Source organism: Pleurodeles waltl, chromosome 3_1 (assembly GCF_031143425.1).
Source record: "Pleurodeles waltl isolate 20211129_DDA chromosome 3_1, aPleWal1.hap1.20221129, whole genome shotgun sequence".
In the NCBI taxonomy this organism is placed as follows: Eukaryota; Metazoa; Chordata; class Amphibia; order Caudata; family Salamandridae; genus Pleurodeles; species Pleurodeles waltl.
In genome coordinates this window covers 1331488915-1331507935 of record NC_090440.1, presented here as the reverse complement: position 1 = coordinate 1331507935, position 19021 = coordinate 1331488915, and the positions used below count along the sequence as shown (strand labels likewise).

The 19021-nt window shown below is 44.4% G+C and overlaps 1 protein-coding gene across 7 annotated transcripts in view; it reads left to right on the top strand.

Moving 5' to 3' along the window:
• Positions 1 to 19021, top strand: part of SLC35F5 (solute carrier family 35 member F5) — a 575369-nt gene that overhangs the window by 322507 nt on the left and 233841 nt on the right. For all 7 annotated transcript variants that reach the window (XM_069224683.1, XM_069224682.1, XM_069224686.1 and 4 more), the window contains one exon: positions 5643 to 5707. In XM_069224683.1, the coding sequence (XP_069080784.1) occupies positions 5643 to 5707 (65 nt within the window). The remainder of the gene's footprint in view (positions 1 to 5642; positions 5708 to 19021) is intronic.

The following is a 19021-nucleotide window of genomic DNA, read 5'->3' as shown; positions in this document are numbered from 1 at the left end:
CAAATCAGCATTAATTCCATCTGGGACAAACTCCTATGGTGTCAAGAATACCAATCAAGGGGAAGACAAGATGTGTTAAACCGTGGCAAAATTCTTAGTTTTATAGCAGAATTACCTGCTCTGATATGGATCAAGTCAGATGATACAATTTCCTTTGAGTTCATTACATGGTGTGGATCACAACACCGAACTGACAATGGTAACCTTTATATCACAAGAATATTCTGATCTTGTCTACCAAAACAAAACAATGTTAGGAAACTGGTGCATAAAAAGTTCACAATATGACACAGGTGCCTACCCGTTACTGCTTATTTACTAGCATATGAGAACTCCGCCAATGTCAACAATGCCATCATCTCTGTTGAAAGATGCAGTAGGCCCACAAGCAAGAGCATATTGTTTAAGAATAATAAACATGAGGCTGAGTGCTATAACTAATCAGTGGATAATCCAGGATAAACCATTGCAATGCCTTCAGCCCCCCGTGGCTTGGGACCAGGTTCGAGCAGCCCTTTCCATCAAGGCTCCAGTCTACTGAAATATAGAGAGTATAAGGCTGTAATCTGAAATAGGGCTCTCGTTTAAAAATATGCTCATGGAATCTTGGATCTGATCTGTTACTTGCAAACATTTCAAGGTCTTACGTTGCAGGAGCCTTGGGCTCAGACTTCAGCACCTTTAATCTCATTTGTGGAATATATTAGCCCGGCAATACAGGTTAAAAAAATTAAAACTGGGCGTTCAAAAGTCAGTCTTGCAACATACATAGGTTGTGGCTTGCACCTCCCCCTGTGCAGCACCCTCCCATATCCCCTCACTCTCAACCCACCCCCTCATCCAAGGAGATTTGGGCTCAGACTTCAGCACCTTTAATTTCATTTGTGGAATATATGGGCCTGACAATACAGGCTAAAAAAACAACACTGTGCGTCCAAAAGGCAGTCTTGCAACTTATATAGGTTGTGGGTTGCACCACTCCCCCATAAAATCCCCTTCCCCTGTGCCATGTCACCGACACACCCTCCCCCCCCTCCCCCAAGGAAACTTGGGCTCAGACGCAGCACCTTTAATCTCATTTGTGGAATGTATCCGCCTGTCAATACATGCTGAAAAAAGAACAGTGAGCGTCCTAAAGGGAGTATTGCAACATATATAGGTTGTGGGTTGAACCTCCCCACTCTTTAGGGTTCTGCCAGTAAGGGGTGGACTGTAGACCCTGAGTCTCAATTGCTATTTATTAATACATACATCAGTCCTGAAAGGAGGCATAAAATAAAATTATGGCACCGAAAAGGTTGAGGAAAGTAATAATGGATATCAAAAAAGTACATAGGAATTCAGAAATATTGATGACAGGAGATTTTAATGACAATTAATTTTGTAGCCAGGATGGTGATCTCAGTCAACATGAGGCAGGCTGTTATGGGTAAGTACCTAGTCAGGCTTTTGTCAGATAAGCTCCACCAGGATAAGGAGGAGAGAAGCGTTTTAACTTTCTGCACAATAGCAGAATTGGGAGTGCTAAATGACAGGTTTCAGACCGCCTTCATATACAGAGGCTTCTGAGAAGTGTGTCTTATATTTGGATTGCTTCTGTTTCCTTATTTGTTCATATCTTGCAATATAGAATTGAGCATTGATTTGAAAGCGACCATAACCCACAGGTTGTCACCTTATCTGCAAAATTATCAGGACCACAGATATCCAGGATACTATTGGTAGGTGCACACACAACTAACTTAAAAAGGCTACAATGGAATGAAGCGGGCCTGCAAGCCATTTTGCCTTTGCCACTAAGCCATTGGCAATTGGGAAAAGTTATTTGAATACATACCATCATTCATTGAATACATACTATCAAAATTTGCTGGCTACATCCTGGAAGGAAAACACCAGTACAGACTACTCCCAGGAAGGAATCTTACCAAAAGGCAGTTAAAGAGGCATCTCTGTTTATTGTGAGCCGACCCCCCGTAATAATAAACTTATAGTAGCTGTGAATATGAGCAGGAAAAAGCTTAAGAATGAATTTTAGCTAAATAAGAAGGACAATTTCCAGAAATTCTGGGCCAGGCTAGTGTATGCCAGGAAGTCCAGGAATTCTGCAAAGTCTGGCAGATGGTAAATTAGAAGAAACAAGGACTGCAAAGGACAAATAGAGCAGACATTAGTGAGCAAGACTAGGTAAAGTATTTAACGACTCATCTGGAAGCTGAGGAGCATGAAGTGTGGACAGACAGTGTGAAAGAGAAGCTTAATGAGGTGGAGTTCAGCCCAGCAGTTACAAGCTAGCCCACTAGCAATGTCAGAAGTAATGAGCAGGCAACTGCAGAGGTGTATTGAGTATTCACGAGCTGACTGCGCCCCAGGGCCAAATGTAGTCTTTACAAAGTCCCCACAGTTTTGGTCAAAGAAATTAGATCCCCTCTTCATTGAAGTTTTTTAGGAGGAAGAAATCCCAAATACCAGGAAGGGTTCAATAATACATCCCATTTTCAAGGGAAGGAAGAGGAGCTCCCCAACTAATTACCATTTGATTTCCCTTTTAGATGTGGAAGCAAAATATTGTGCAGGATAACCGTTGGAAGACCTCAAATCTCTGGTAAAAGAAATGGAGTTAATTCTCATGAATCAGACAGGATTTCAACAAAAACAAGGCTTCGTCTCGATCTTGCTGGCTCTTTCAATTCTTCTTGTTCGAGCTAATTGTATGGAGACACTATATTTGTTTTGTTGACTTTGAAGGTAGCTTTTGACTAGGTCCCTAGAAGTCAGTTATGGAGAAAATTGCAATCAGGGTCTATTATACTGAAATTGCTTAGGGCAATTGAACTCTTAGACTCCAAACATGGGTAGGGATAAAGCAAGGCAATGGTAATCATGTAACTAGGAAAGTCCAGACAACAGTTGTGGTCAAACACGGCTGTGTCCTGGCCCCCTTGTTTTTCAGTCTTTATATATCAGATCGTACATTGGCATGGGATGTTGTCATTTCACATCTGCAAAAAGTGGGAGGAAATTTACTGTCTAACCTCCTGCGTGCAGATAATTTGGTTATGTTAAGTAAAACAAAAGTGTACCTCCGGTGACTATCAATAAATTAAACGAATATACTAGGTCAAATGGACTGAACGTGAACTTGGCAACAATCAAATTTGTCATCTGTGGTAAAAGGGTCAACAAAAGAGAGGCCTGGCAGTGGGGAAATGAGTCTCGGTAAAGTAACGGAGTGTAAGTACTTATAAGTTTGGATTGATGCAAGAGGAAACTTAACAGCAAAAATAATCAATCAGATATAAAGCCCAGGCCCCAAAATGCGCTTTTACAATTGCCTCAAAACACCTATGGCGCCCCAGGCTAGACCCTATCCTCGAGGTCATAAAGGTGAAGATGTTTTCATCAGTAACATATGGGAGCAAAACCTTGCTGGGGAAGGAAAGCAAGCTTTTGAATTTCCTGGTGGCTGAAATATATGACTGTTTTTCGCCTTCCAATGAAGGCCTCCCCAGCATGAGTGTACCCAGAGTTTGGCCTATTATATCAGGTAATAGTTGGCCAGCAAGCATGTCTTATATTGTACAGCTTTTAGGCCTTGCACCCTGGATAATTCTAACTGGCAGGAAATGAGAAGCGGTCCGAGAAACTCATTGCATCTTTGTTTCCTGGAAAAGTCCTTCGATACTTTCTAGGCAAGGGATCTGTGGAATCAGCAGGTGAATCGGGCAGTATTTAAAAAATCTGTTTCTATCAGCGCTCACACGGTCAGCAAACTAGAGGATAAGAGCATGTTAGCACGGCAAACGCATGCCTTAGTGGTGATAAAAATGTATAGTACAAAGGGCCACCGGGGGTTTCTGGGTCCAAGTTATTAGAAGTATATCCAACTTAAGCTCATGCACTACTGATTTGGGGTTTTTCCAACTCTGCACCTTCTGCCTAAGTGGCACGTACGGCCTATAGGCACTACCTGCAGACTCTGCAATACTGGAAAAGAAACCCAGCTTTACAGAGAGCGCACGCAGAGCGTTGCAGTGCAGATCTTTTGATATGCAGACAGGCCATTTTGGCGGCACTGAACCCTGACGTTACCCACTTGAACATTAAAGTGGTAAAGTTACTATCCACGTTCAGAGAAAAGCTTTGAGTCATATACAACATATGCTTGCTTGAAATCATTCAATGCTCAAAATGTATTTATACAACAGTTTTAATGGTATATATGTTATAGCCATTTTTATATGCATTAATGGCTTTAGTAACGTTTTTTTATGTTTTGTGTGTTAATTATTATGTTTTGCAGACATATTAATTCATCATACAAAAACGATAATTTAGTTTCCATTCAGTTCATTTTTCGAATATTGGGCTTTTTGCTGGCTGTTTTGCTTGATGGACACTTTTTTATCATCATAGCTGGATATGAAATCACTAATTCAAGAGCCAATATAGGCTTAACATGGTCCTTTAAGTAGCAGAAAACTCACTATCTGCTTAAATTCGAGAAGTACAGTGCACCTAACATGGGAGATTGTATCACAGTGGGAGTGTTGACAAGAGGGTGAATGGCTAGCGCTTTACAGAACATTCGTAACAAATATCTAGAGCAGAACTGAACATATTCCATAGTGGGCATGTAAAGAAACTCATTGTGTCAGCATAAAGGGCAGACTTGCAAGAGAATATATTTCACAAACAGATTTATTTGAGTTGGTTTTTCCAGATTATTTTGTGGTCACTTAAGAGTGTGTATTTATTCAGAAATTGTGGGAAAAATTACAAATGCTGGTCCTACCGAACCACTTGGATTTGTATATATTTAAGGCATATATTTTTGTAGATTGAGATAGTTGTTCTTACCCCATTTATAGTGTACGCTTGTCCACTCAAAAAATGAGTATATGTATGTACAAACGTTCACCATCCCTGAATAAAATAATGACATGCATCTAGGCTTTAGAAAATCTCTTATGGCTATTTTAGAAATATAACTAATTTGTTTTGACCTTTTGATATAGAACTTTTTCCAACAATCCTACTGCAAAATTTTAAAACAAGTGTACAGTAAATTCAGTCAGATTTTACTGTCATCATCACAGTTGGTCGTGGATGCCTGCCCTAAATACTAAAATGCATTTGTTGGAGTTTGAACATGGACATTCTTAAAATTGCACAGCAGGTTTTGGTCCACGTGGTGTGGTTAATGGAATAAGGAACCCCTTAGCACTTAAGATAGCAAAGAAGGTAATGTTTTATACATGAGAAACTCTTGCAAACGTTTTATATGTTAGATTCATGTCTTGAGAGCCATATTGACTCAGTTGTTGCATTTTAGCAGTCCATGTTTTGGAGTCTGAGATTTGCAGTTTAAGGGTTGGCCTACAAGTCTTACCCTGCATACTGCATGTGACTAGAAAATATGGAAGCCACATGTATGTGATGTAGAATTGTATTTATGGTAGTACTTGCTTCCAACCAAAATACTTATGCAATATTAGGCTGTAAAGTCTTGTATTTAGGTTGATGTTACTTGCATTTAGGGCCATAGGTGGCCAGTCATGTACGTGTGCTGTTCATGCATTCTGAATTGGATTTTAGTAATCTAAAAATCTGACATATATTTGCTCATATTTCCTCTCTAGCATTGGAGGCATTGTACTTGTTAGCTTGTCTGGCTCCGATGAAACCAGAGGAAAGGATAAACTAGGTAATTATAATTTGCCATGTTTAATAGAATGTATTGTAAGGCTTATATAAACGTGCTATTTTTCTCATACACGTAGTGTGTTTCCTGTAAGTAAGACATTATGTATTGGTTATACTTATTTTCATGTATTTGGTTCAGTTCAATAATATTTGTGCATTCCTGTTTTTTAAGCTTTATTTTGTCTTCTTATTTTTGAGAACCTTCCTATATGAAAATATCCGTAGGCATGTACATTAGAGGTAAAGGATGATTAATGTCTTGTGGGATTTGACTTACTTTGAAAGCCTTGCATATTATCCATCCCATCTAACTATATTGTTCAATAATTATATTGCCCATGTATGTATCGATGGCAATCTCTAAATTAAACTGCGACACAGGAATTAATGGTTTTATTGTCTGTTTCCTACACCAAAGACAAGTATCTTGGGTTTTGTCCTTTGTGGTGCTATGTAAACTGTTAGGATGTAGTCAGGTAAGCAGGTCATCAATTGACAAGGTACCACATTGAAGTTTGCAGCCCCCACACCGGATGAGATTTAATTCATAGGGTCTGGAAAACAATATCCTAACCTAGTGCTTCCCAATTTTAAGAACACCAAACTTTCTCAATCCACCTAGCTTTACGAGACAAGGAGGAGGTGCGATTTGTTTTTTAATGTAATGAAGGCACCATGTGGTATCGCTCTGCCATTTAGAAACAGCAAATTTTCCATTGATATGTTTGATAAATTTGCACATACTTATAGTTTTACAGATACAACTACACTGCTCACCAAAGATAATGGGCAGAAATCGGTTTCAGTGAATAATTATCATTTTTGCATCACCAAGTAAAGTGTCTTGGATTGTTTAGATGCTATGAAAATCTTTGTTTCCATCACATTTCCGAATTACAAAAAATGTGCTTAATCTTGGCTTTCCTAACTGTTGAATGTGTACAGTTCACATTTAACAGGCATTTACAGTGTGTTACAACATGACATCCTACAGCCTTTCATTCCACTCTCTCTGTACCCCAGCAAGATTATGATATAATTCACATGTCTTTTCTTTCTCGGACTGCAAAGTGAGAGGAGTTTGTAAACACCAAGCCCTATATTGAAAAATAAGCAGGAGTGTGTCAGAAGACAGCCTGACGTTTGACCTCTGTCTTTGAAGCAGAGCAAATGTGACAAGGTAAATACAGAATTTGAGGGCATCTTAATTGATTGCTTGGCCTTTTGCGAGCCACCAAAAATCACCTGGTGACCCACAGGTTGGGAAACACTATTGTAACCCTTTACAACCTCTTGGTGTACTGTGATGTCCCTGCCCTTCACCATGGCGATCAAAACAGACCCACACCTAGAAAAATTATACATAATAAAAAAATTCTCACACTTAAGACAGCAGCCTGTGATAGTAAAATTTGACCAAGTAAACTCACAAAACAAATCACAATTGGCGATAGACAGAGACTTTCTGTTGCAATAAGGATATATTTTTAGCTGAAAACAATAAGCTTAATTGTTATTACGGTCGTGCTTAAATCCAACCACTTCTTTGCAATAGACTGTCAAGACTTAGAAGAGGTGGTATTACCCTTACAGTATTCAGTTTTCCACAAAGACTGTGGTATCCGGAAAAAAATACCAGCTCCTCAGTACCAGAATGTATTAATATGTGCACCTGAACAACCGAATGAAACTGATACTAAAATCGATTCTCTTCATCTCTAAAAACTGGATATAGCCTCCTCTTCTACTACTTATACCCTGATGATCTAGTCAGTTACTGTTTACTACCTATCTTCTTCCTTGTCGAGGTCCTTGAAAGAGCTTTATCACTGATATTATGCCTCCATCTGGATCACCATATTTTTACTGGCTTATTTCCATGCTGTTATGTTAAAACTCTATTATTAGAGTTTCAACACTACATATTTGTCTCCATGTCCTGCTCAACCTCAAGCCTTTGACCCTTCTGATGACCAATCTTTTTCAAAAACGTTTAGTCCCACATGGACTTCTTCATTAAGAGTCCACAACTGGTTCACCTCATTTCTGTCCAACAGACATCAATACACACTCATAACTTCATTCAGATCTCCTCTGCGAGAAATTACCCCATTTTTGTTGTGATCTCTGCAGATTGGCTATTTGATTTAGCTGGCTTTAGGTCTCTGTGTGCTTTACCACTGCTAAATAGTAGTAAAGTGCCTGCGCCACTTCTCTCTCCCCCCAGAGAAGGGGTCACTTCAGCCCAAAAAAGATGATGACGGCTGAGAAAAAAGCACACAGCGTCAAAAAGAAGAGGCGCCTCAAGACGGAAATGGAGGCCTTAATCAGACAGAAAAAGACGTTCAAAGAGTCCTTAAGAGGATACATGATTCCGCTGCATCCTCCAAAGGTAACACCAGTCGAGGTCAAAGTGCCAGAGCTAGAAATCTTGCCATAACCAAAGCCAGGAGAAGGGCAAGATTGAGAAGGAATTAAAAAGCTCCTCCAGTAAGGAATGTTTATGTCAGACACCTCATAGGAATGGCTGGTCCTTGACGCTGACTCGCTGGAGGATTTTGCAGATACATATCCTTCAAGAACCTTGCCATCGGACGACACATCTGTGTACATCGTAGTGGTGAGACAGATGACAGATGCTTATGCAGTCAAACTTGAGGAAGAACAAGGAGAGTCTTGCTTCCAACTCAAGACCCTACTGCCATCACATCAAAGTAGCCAGTCCCTCCCAATGCTCCCAGGCGCTCTGGACCAGGGAAAGGAAGCCTACAAGGAACCAGCCACATTGAAGGCTGTCACGCCACATGTGAAGAAAAAGTACAGGCACTCCACACAAGACCCCCATACAAGACCCCCATACATCGGGGGCTCAGTGTCTGCTGATTCCATTAATTCCACAGCACGTGTGCCAACTCACCGTCAGTAGGCCCACTGCTGTGAGAACAAATTGGGCGACATGGTGGGCAGGCAAATGAAAAGATATGTCACAGTCCAGTAGAGAACCAATAATTTCAGTGCCGTCCTGAACAGATATGTTCACAAGCAGTTAGACTAGATGGAGAGCCTCCTAGAACCACATCCAGAGCAATACCAGAAGTGAGAAAAGGCACCCATCCTAGAGGGAAAGATGATCAGCAATATCTGCTTGATGTGGTGAATACTGCCATGAGGCAACTCTGCACAGACAGTATCGTCAGAAGGCATGCCTGACTAAGGGCATCTGATTTGAAGCAGCAAGTGCAGGCAACAGTGGTAAATATGCCCTTCACGGAGGAGTCCTGATTTGGATGGGTTGTAGATACGTTACTTCATCCAATGAATAAGGACAACAAGGCAGCCAAGTTCATGGGTGTCCTGCTGTTCAGAGGGCAATTCAGGGAGCAACCAACCCACGAAGGAGAATAAGTGCACAAGGAGGTTCACAGCCCTCAGCCTCAAATAATCCTGCTCCAGGCAGCAGCCTGCCCACAGCACACCTACACAATGGCAGTATAGCGGACAGCAGATGCAGCCCTTTCAAGGAAGGGCACAGGGAAGACATACAGCACCAAGGGGTGCTGACCACACCAGTAAATGTCTCCTTAGAGCACCCCCTCCACTGCACCCAGCACCAGTAGGGGCAAAATCTGAGACTTCCTCAGGGAATGGCATAACATAATCTCTGACAAATGGATACTCAACATCATCTTGCACAGATATTGAACATAGCTCTTAATACCAAACCCCAACATCCAACCATGGGTGAGCCTTCAAACCAAGAAGGACACAATACACTTACGAAGGAAGATGCAGAGCTACTGCAGAAAAGGGGTGAAGAAAAGGACCATTGTCGGAAAAGTGACAAGGCGTGTGCTCAGTCTACTTCTTGGTGCCAAAAGTAGGCCAGTACTTAGGGCTATCATGGATTTCCGCGGCCTAAAAAGGTATACCAAAACACAAAGGTTTCTCAGGACGACACTCCAAGAGGTCACCCCACTCATCAGAAATGGGGACCGTATTGCAACTTAGACTTCTAAGGCTCGTATCTGCACGTACCATTGAACAAAAGACGCAAGAAGTACCTGAGATTTGTCATAGACCAGGTTCTCTCTCAATTTACAGTGCTACCCTTTGGGATCAAATGGACATCAGGGTGTTTGCAAAATGTCTGGACGCTTTGACAACACACCTAAGGTGAAAGGAAATCCACATCTACCACTATCTCTATCTGGATGACTGGCTCATAAAGGCAAAATCATATCAGCAGTGCAGAGACAACATAAACAAGTCATGAAATGCTGCATTAACTCAGCTTCTCTATCAACCTTGAAAAGTCTTCCACAGTACCAGATAAGGAAAATAACTTTCTATGAGCCAGACTAGATCTGAGACCAAAGAGCTCCTTCCCCGTAGAGAGAAGGGTCCAGGCAATGGTGCAAGAAGTTTGTCACTACTAGAAGGGACAAGCTGTGACAATGAGGACAGTGAGGAAACGCATGAGCATTGTAGTGTCATGAATACCACTCTTAAAATGCTAGGCTCCATAGGAAACTGATCCAGGAATGGCTTCAGGCACAGTGGTCACAGGCCACAGGGAGTTGGGAAGATCTAGTGTTTGTAAAAGAGAGGGAGAGAGAGAGAGAGGGAGAGAGAGTGCACACCAGGAAATACAATGGTGGAACAAAAAGAATATCACACTAGACAGACCTTTCAGACAACCAACTCCCACAGTCACCATTACCACAGACCTATCCCGTACAGGGCGGGAAACGCACATGAACATATTAAACATCAGGAGCCTGTGGAACCCAGGCGAGGCAGTGAAACACATAAACATACCAGAGTTTAAGGCGGTTGTTCCTAGTCTGGTGTGAAGGAAGCTGTCATGCCTGCAGAGAAACTCTTTGTAGCTTCTCTTCACTTCCCCTTATGTGGACGTAACTGTGAAAAGGCTAAATGCAGTCACAGTACACAGTTTTAGTGACACTTTAATCACCAAGTGACTGTCCTGTGAGCTGTTACAAAAATGTGACTGACACGGTCAGTAAAGCCACAGTTAAAAGGGGTTGACCCATGCTTTACACTATAACACTCTCTCTCTCTTTCTCTCTCTCTCTCTCTCTCGCTCTCTCTCTCTCTCTCTCTATATATATATATATTATTGTGGATGGCGAGGGTTCAATTTATAGTTACTTCAAAGAACTCTTACTATAACTGCTAAATTTATATGGTTTTGTACAGGTAAATTCAGATCCTAACTATAACGTCCCGGTAACCTTTGTTTTTTTCCAGTGAACGTCCAAGGTTTTTTAACGTAAAGTAATTTTCATTACTATATGTAAAATCCAACCACTGCAGTGCACGGCCTGATGGTCGCAGTGCCTGGCCACCAACCCCTATAACAACCCAACTCCACACTTCGCCGCTCCTTCAGCCGTGCGCAGAAGGAGTTGGCCGCAGGGCCTGGCCTGTGGCCTGGTCTGAGCAAACCAGCACCTATATTCACTCAACCCTGTGCTGCACACAGCCAAAGCCCATGCGCTACAGGGGTTGGCCACAGGGCCTGGTGTGCAGCTAACCCCTCTGCACCATACACAGCCGAGCAGTCTGTCTCTGTTCTCGTGAGAGTAGATGTGAGAGTGTGTCTCTGGGTGTGTGAGTTTGTGTCTGGATGTGAAATTGGGTTTGTAAGTATCTTAGTGGTTTGTGAGTGTGTACATGAGGGTCCAAGTGGGTCTGTGAGTGGGTGCGTCAGTGTCTGAGTGGGTCAGAGAGTGGGTGCGTGAGGATCTGAGCGGGTGCATGAGGGTCTGAATGGGTCTGTGAGTCGGTGCGTCAGTGAGTCTGTGAGTGGGTGCATGAGTGCCTGATTGGGTTGGTGAGTGAATGAGTGTCTGGGTCTGAAAGTGGGTATGGGAGTCTGAGTGGGTGCATGAGCGTCTGAGTGGGTGTGTGAGTGAGCGCATGAGTCTCTGAGTGCTTGTATAGGTGAATGAATTAGTGTATGAATGAGTTTGAATTGTTTTACATATTTTTTTTTTTGCTTATTCGTGATTAAGTTCGATTAATCCTGATTAATTGGGAATATTGCGCATGGTGAAAAATAATAATTTGAAACCCATAATTTGACCCTCAAACAGCCCTATATCGCACTCTTGGGGTCAGGGTACGTCCACCCTGACCTCTTATGCTAATTTTCATATTTTTTTCCAGCCTCGGGGACCATGTCCTGAGACCTTAAAATGGCACCCGCAATTTTCTGTTCAGGTTGTGGCCAGCCAATTACAGCGCTTCTATTCATATGCGTATTTGTGACCTTGGATACACACATTTATTTTCCCTTTAAAATCTCAAAAACTACTGAACTAATTTACACCAAACACCCAACAGCACAATTTGTGTACTGACAGCTAGCTTTCTGCCAAATTTAGTGTAACTCTGTCCAATGGTTCGGGCTGTAGCCTTGTTCAAAGGTCCAATGGGAAACACAACTTTTTTGACGACCCCTCCCTCCTAACCCCCCAAATATTTCCTCATCCTTCGCTTGACAGATCACACCGAACGTTACGTGTGCAACAAAAATAACCGGGGCACTTTTTTTGGGGAAAGTTTTGGGAAGATTCTTCAAACTGTGCCAAAGATACAGACAAGTCAAAAAACACTTTTTCTATGGAAACCTGGTCCTAATTATAACTACCTAGTGGCGACCGCCTCTAGGTAATATATATATATATATATATATATATATATATCAGGCTGTGGCAGCAGTTAAAGGACTCTGGGACATGGACCTCATCAAACTGCATTGTAGTAAAGGGCAGGTTTTGAGGGTCACACAAAGGAGAACGTCTAAAAGGTAGTAACAGTTTTTTTTTTACAATATAAATGATTTGTTGATGGTACCACACTAATGTTAGTAGTTGTGCTGTTTTCTAAGGCGATTATACCCTCTAAAAAGCCTTCTGCTGGCATTTCATTATTCATGTTTGAAAGAAAACTGTTTTCTCATGATTTATCCTTAGAGGTTATGGAGGGTGCTCCAGAAGCTAAAATGAGAGCATGTTTTCTGTAAATTCACACTATTTTGCTCGGCTAACAAGAATAAAGCCTGACATTCTCAGTAAAACATGTACTTCCAACAGGAGCAGCCTATCACTTGTTTCCCTTGTGTTCTACTGCAGCCCCCAGTGTTTTCTAGAACTAGAGAGCTAACAGTGTTACTTATGACAAAAGTGTGTGGCACACCTGAATTTATGTTGATTGAATCAAACTGGTTAAACTTAAAACGTTTATATTTAGAAAGGAACAAAATGAGGGGATTCATTATGTCATTTAAATTATGGATAGTGGTGAAGAAAGAAAAATTAGGACATGTTTTAATTGAGTTCTCAAATATTTTCCTTTTCTATTTCATTAAAACATTCTGACATGCAGACTGAAACATGCACTTTCAACAACAGCAGCAAACTGCCAATGAACTCTCTGGTGATCAGCAGCTTTACTACAGTGTTCTAATGAGCAACTAAAGTGCTAACATTCTGAATTAGTGCCAAAAGTGTGATACGTCTGTAAGCCACCTTGATGGGATTGAAGTGGAAAACCGAAAGCATTTTCTACTGAGGCTACTGCAGTAAACAAGGAAATCTGATAGAGACTTCTAGTTGCAGATTCCTTACATTAGAATTTCCCCCAGGCGTCAGACTGGATTCGGAGATTTTTCTTCAAGCAATACCCTTGCGGTGTCCGTAGGTGGCATCGGTCTACTCTGTGGGCGCTGTTAGCATTGTAGTCGCGTGATGACGTCGGGAGTAGGACATAGACGCTGCCTTCGCGCAGTGACATCAGTTCTTTTCTTTCTGCGCCATGCGCTGATCCGGAGAGAGCTACCCTGGTCTCTTTTTCACCGACTTCGACTGTTTTGTCAAGTTTCCGTGAGAGGATGTCCCCTAAGGCCGGTTTCAAGCCGTGCGAGGACTGTCACTGCATGATGTCGTTGTCTGATCCGCATCGGGTTTGTTTGTGGTGTCTCCAGCCTGACCATGACCTGAAGTCGTGCTCCGAGTGCCCTGCCATGCACCCGAAGTCCTTGAGGGCGCGGTCCCTCAAGCTCATGGCGGCCCAGCACTCGACTCCGCGTAAGTCCCGGTCTCGATCAAGAGGACGGTCTCAAGACTGTTCGCAGAGCCATCACCACTCATCGTCTTCGAAGGCTTTAGGTGCAGGTAAGAAAAAGAAGAAACCGAAGAGGTCCCATCGCACTCCGACTTCGCTCCACCGGCACGACGCAGGAGGAGCATCGACGCTCAAGGCCTCCGTCCTCGGAGCCTGCGTCTGGGTCCCCTCCACGCTTCCCCGAGTTTCCTTAGGCCAGATTCAGACCCTTTTTCTATGGGTTCGAATTCGGGGAAGGATTGGAGGAGTCCCTGGACCCTTATGAATACGAGGATGACCCATCTGTGGACTGGGCTCAGGAATTGGGCGACGCCAGTGGTCTGGATACTTCTTCAGACGCTGGCATGCTGTCTCTGCCTACCTTGGCTACAGCAGAGGGAGCAACTTATGGTATGGTGGTCAGTAGGGCAGCTGAGGTCCTTGGCCTTGAGCTTCCTACTGTAGAGGTCAGGTCCAGTCTCCTGACGGAGATGCTTCAGCCAGGGGCTTCCACATCTGAACCCCTTTTGCCATTCAATGAAGCCCTCACTGATGTCCTTTTGGGTACTTGGTCCAAACCCAACACAGGTGCTCCTGTGCATAGGACTATTGTACGCTGCCATCGGCCTGCTCCGAACGACCCTAAATACCTGTCCCAACACCCCACACCTGAGAGTCTTGTCATCCAGGCTTCCTCTTCTTCAGGTACATTCCCTTCTGCGCTCCCGGATAGGGAATCAAAAAGTCTGGAAGAATTTGGTAAGAAGTTGTTTTCTTCCTCCAGTCTCACGCTGCAGTCAGTGAACACCGCATGCCTTTTGGGCCGCTATACCCACTCTTTGTGGGATATGTTTGCGCAAGTCCTGCCGCAGATACCTGAGGAGGCCCGTGCTATCGTCTGCCAAGCTGTGAATGATGGGAGAGATGTGGCAAAGTTCACAATATGTTGTAGGCTAGACACGACCGACTCTCTGGGCAGATCGGTTGCTACAACGGTGGCCTTGAGACGCCACGCCTGGTTGCGTACTACTGTTTGTTCTGTGGATGGTCAACAATCACTCATGGACATGCTCTTTGATGGTTCCCGTCTCTTTGTAGACAAAGCGGACTCTGCCTTGGAGTGATTCAAGGATTCCTGGGCTACAGCTTGGTCCCTTGGTCTTTCCTCTGCCCACCGCAGTCCGATTTTTCGTCCCTTTCGTGGCCATGGAAGGGGCTCCCTGTCGCGGCCTCCGCCCAGCCACCGTGCCACCCATGCTGTCCAGCCTCTCTGTGGCCAGGGGTGCAGATTCACACGTGGGCGTGGGACAGGAAACCAGAGGTCTGCCCAGTCCACCTCTGCCCCTGCTGCAGCCTCCAAACGCTCAGAGTCCATCCCCTCACTCCCGTCCAGTTGGCTGCAGGATTCGCCATTACCTGCCCCACTGGGAATCCATCACTACGAACAGGTGGGTTTTGCAGAAAGGCTACTTCCTCCCTTTCGAATCTGCTCCACCAGCCATGCCTCCATCCTTCACTCACCTTCCAGAGGATCATTTGGCACTTCTTTGCCAGGAAGTCGCAACTCTCTTGGCCAAGGGAGCTATAGAGAAGGCCCATGTGCCCGAAGTAGGTCGTGGTTGTTATTCCCGCTACTTTCTGGTTCCGAAAAAGGACAAGGGCTTACATCCTCTCCTAGACCTTCGGGACCTAAACTACTTCCTCAAGAAGGAGAAATTCAAAATGCTCACCCTGGCTCAGGTTCTGTCTGCCTTGGACCCAGGGGACTGGATGGTAGTGTTGGACTTGCAGGACGCTTATTTCCACATCCCCATCTTGCCTGCCCAAAGATGTTACCTACGATTTGTGGTAGGTCACGAGCACTTTCAGTTTACTGTGCACCCCTTCAGCCTTACCAGCACCCCTCGGGTGTTCACAAAAGTGATGGCTGTGGTTGCAGCTCATCTGCCCAGACTAGGGGTATCAATTTTCCCCTACCTCGACGACTGGCTGTTGATGGTGGACTCGCACTAGAAAGTTGTCTTCCACCTTCTGACTACGGCAAACCTCCTGCACACGCTGAGGTTCACTGTAAACGTGCCGAAGTCACACCTACTCCCTCTCAGATGCTCCTCTTCATTGGAGCAGTTCTGGACACAGTGCAGTATCTGGCTTATCTCCATAAAAAGAGAGTTTAAGACATTCAGTCTATGATTCTGATCTTTCAGCCTCTGTCTTAGGTTTCGGTGAGACTGACTCTGAGGCTGATGGGCCTCATGGCCTGCTAGTAACACATGCCAGATGGCATATGCGGGCTCTGCAGTGGGTCTTGAAGTTCAGTGGGTGCAGCATCAGGGAAATCTCTCTGACATGGTCCAGATCTCGAAGGGGACTGCGAAAGACCTGCAGTGGTGGCTTTCAAATCCGCATTGGGTCCACGGCAGAGCCCTCTCCCTTCCCCAACCAGATCTGACAGTAGTGACAGACGCGTCACTTCTGGGTTGGGGCAGCCACATGGGAGAGGCAGAGATCAGAGGCCTCTGGTCTCCAGAGCAGTCTGGGATCCATATCAGTCTTCTGGAGCTCGGTGCGATCAGGTTTGCGTTGAAAGCATTTCTTCGCTCTCTCAAAGGGAAAGTAGTGCAGGTGTTCACGGACAATACTACCGCCATGTGTTACTGCAACAAACAGGGCAGAGTAGGGTCCTGGACCCTTTGTCAGGAGGCACTACGCCTCTGGATATGGTTGGAACATCAAGGCATTAGCCTGGTAGTTCAACATCTGGCGGGTTCTCTCAATGCCAGAGCGGATTAACTCAGCCATCGAGGCACAGCCGATCATGAATGGCGTCTCCATCCAGAGGTGGCGCAAGGTCTCTTTCAGCAGTGGGGAAATCCTTGGTTGGATCTGTTCGCTTCTGCAGAGAATGCGCAATGTCAGCTGTTTTGCGTGTTTGAGTTTCCAAGGCGGCACTCTCTCTGAGACGTTTTTCGTCTTGAGTGGAACTCCGGCCTCCTTTACGCCTATATCACTTCTGCCCAGAGTTCTCAAGAAGATCAGGAACGACTGGGCCCAAGTCATCTCAGTGGCTCTGGACTGGGCATGGAGAGTCTGTTATCCAGAGCTATTGAGCATGTCCATCGATCCTCCACTCAGACTGCCTCTTCGGGCTGATCTTCTGTCACAGCAACAGGGGACAGTACTTCACCCGAACCTGTCCAGCCTCCTCCTTCATGGGTGGAGATTGAGCGGCGACAGTTGACGACTTTTGATCTTCCATCCGAAGTCTGCAATGTTTTCTTGGCAGCCAGGCGTCCCTCCACTAAAACTGGATACACCTGTTGTTGGAATACATTTGTGGCATGGTGCACCAACAAATCTGTTGATCCTCTCTCTGCCCCTCTATCCGAGGTTCTTCTGTTCATTCTTTCTTTGGCCCAGCAGGGCTCTGCTTTGGGCACCCTTTATTGGTATTTATCTGCCATTTCGGTCTTCCTTAGGTTACCTGAACAGCCCTCACTTTTCAAATCTCCTATTGTGAATAGATTCCTAAAAGGCCTCACCCATTTATTTCCTCCCACTCCATTTATCATGCCTCACTGGGACCACAATCTGGTCCTTACTTATTTAAGGTGTCCTCCCTTTGAGCCGATGCACAATTGTCCCTTACGGCTTCTCAACTTCAAAACTATCTTTCTTGTTGCCATCACCTCTGCTCATCAGGAGAGTGAGCTTCAAGCCCTTTCATCTAAACCTCCATACTTGTCTGTGCACCCTGACAAAGTGTGTTCCTTTCAAAGGTGGTTACGCCTTTTCATGTAGGCCAGTTTATCACCCTGCCTACTTTCTACGCACCCTCACATCCTTCTCATGAGGAGGAGAGACTCCACCGCCTGGACCCAAAAACAACATTGACATTCTATCTTAATCATACTAAAGATTTCTGAGTGGACGATCAACTCTTTGTCGGGTATGTGGGTGCGAAAAAAGGGAAGGTGGTGCAAAAGCGTACCATCGCTCGATGGGTACTTCTTTGCATCAAAATGTGCTACGCTTTGGCCAAGAAGCAGCCCCCTGAGGGCTTGCTTGTGCATTCCACCAGAGCAACTGCCGCTTCCACTGCGTTAGCAAGCGGAGTTCCTGTCCTTGATATCCACCAGGCAGCTAGGTGTGCATCCCTGCACATGTTTGCTAAACACTACTGCCTGGACAGTCAGGTCCCTTGGGACGGCTACTTTGGTCATGCAGTCCTGCAGGACTTCCTAGTACGATCTTGATTCACAGCTCACCTCCGAGGATGGCATTGCTTGGGTATCTATTCTAAGATAAGGAATCTGCAACTAGAAGTCTCTTTCAGATGTACAAGTTACTTACCTTTGGTAACAAAATATCTGGTAGAGACATATTCTAGTTGCAGATTCCTTACCGCCTACCCATCCTCCCCGCTTGCGAACTGATTACTAGGGACACAGATTCCCCCTTCAGGTCCTTAGCTCTGGCGCACCAATCTCAGTGTTCTTAGCGGCCCTGCGCTTTGGCATGGAAAGTCATCAAAGAAACTGACGTCACTGCGCAAAGGCGGCGTCTCTGTACTACTCCGGACATCATCACGGCGATGCCGCCCGTGGAGTTGACCAACACCACCTACCGACGCGCAAGGGTATTGCTCAAAAAACAATCTCCGGATCCAGTCTGACGCCTGGGGGAAATTGTAAGGTAAGGAATCTGCAACTAGAATATGTGTTACCTAAAGTGAGTAACTTGTACATTAAGGAGCTCCATAACACACAAATCTCCCAAGATGGCCACCAGAGAAAAAAGAACCCAAATGTAGCACACATATCACCCAAATGTAGCCCAAGTATAGTCAAATGACAGAAGTGTGCAAAACCCTTGATTTTTTGTGTTTTTGCAGTTTTATGTAGTGCAGACTTGACCTGAAGGCTTTGGAGTGCTTTATATGAGCATTAGTTACATTACACAAGGACACATTCATTTTGGTTCTAGGCATGGGGAAATTAAAGGATTTGCCCAGAATCACAGGATGTTGAGCTGATGCTGAAACTAGAACCTGGTTCCGCAGTTGCATAGTTTAGAGCTCTCTCTGTAACGCCACATCCTTCCCCTAAGTGTAACAAATAATTGAGTGATCAACTAAATAAGAAAACATAAAGATAGCAAATAATTTAAAGTGCTTTGTCGGGAT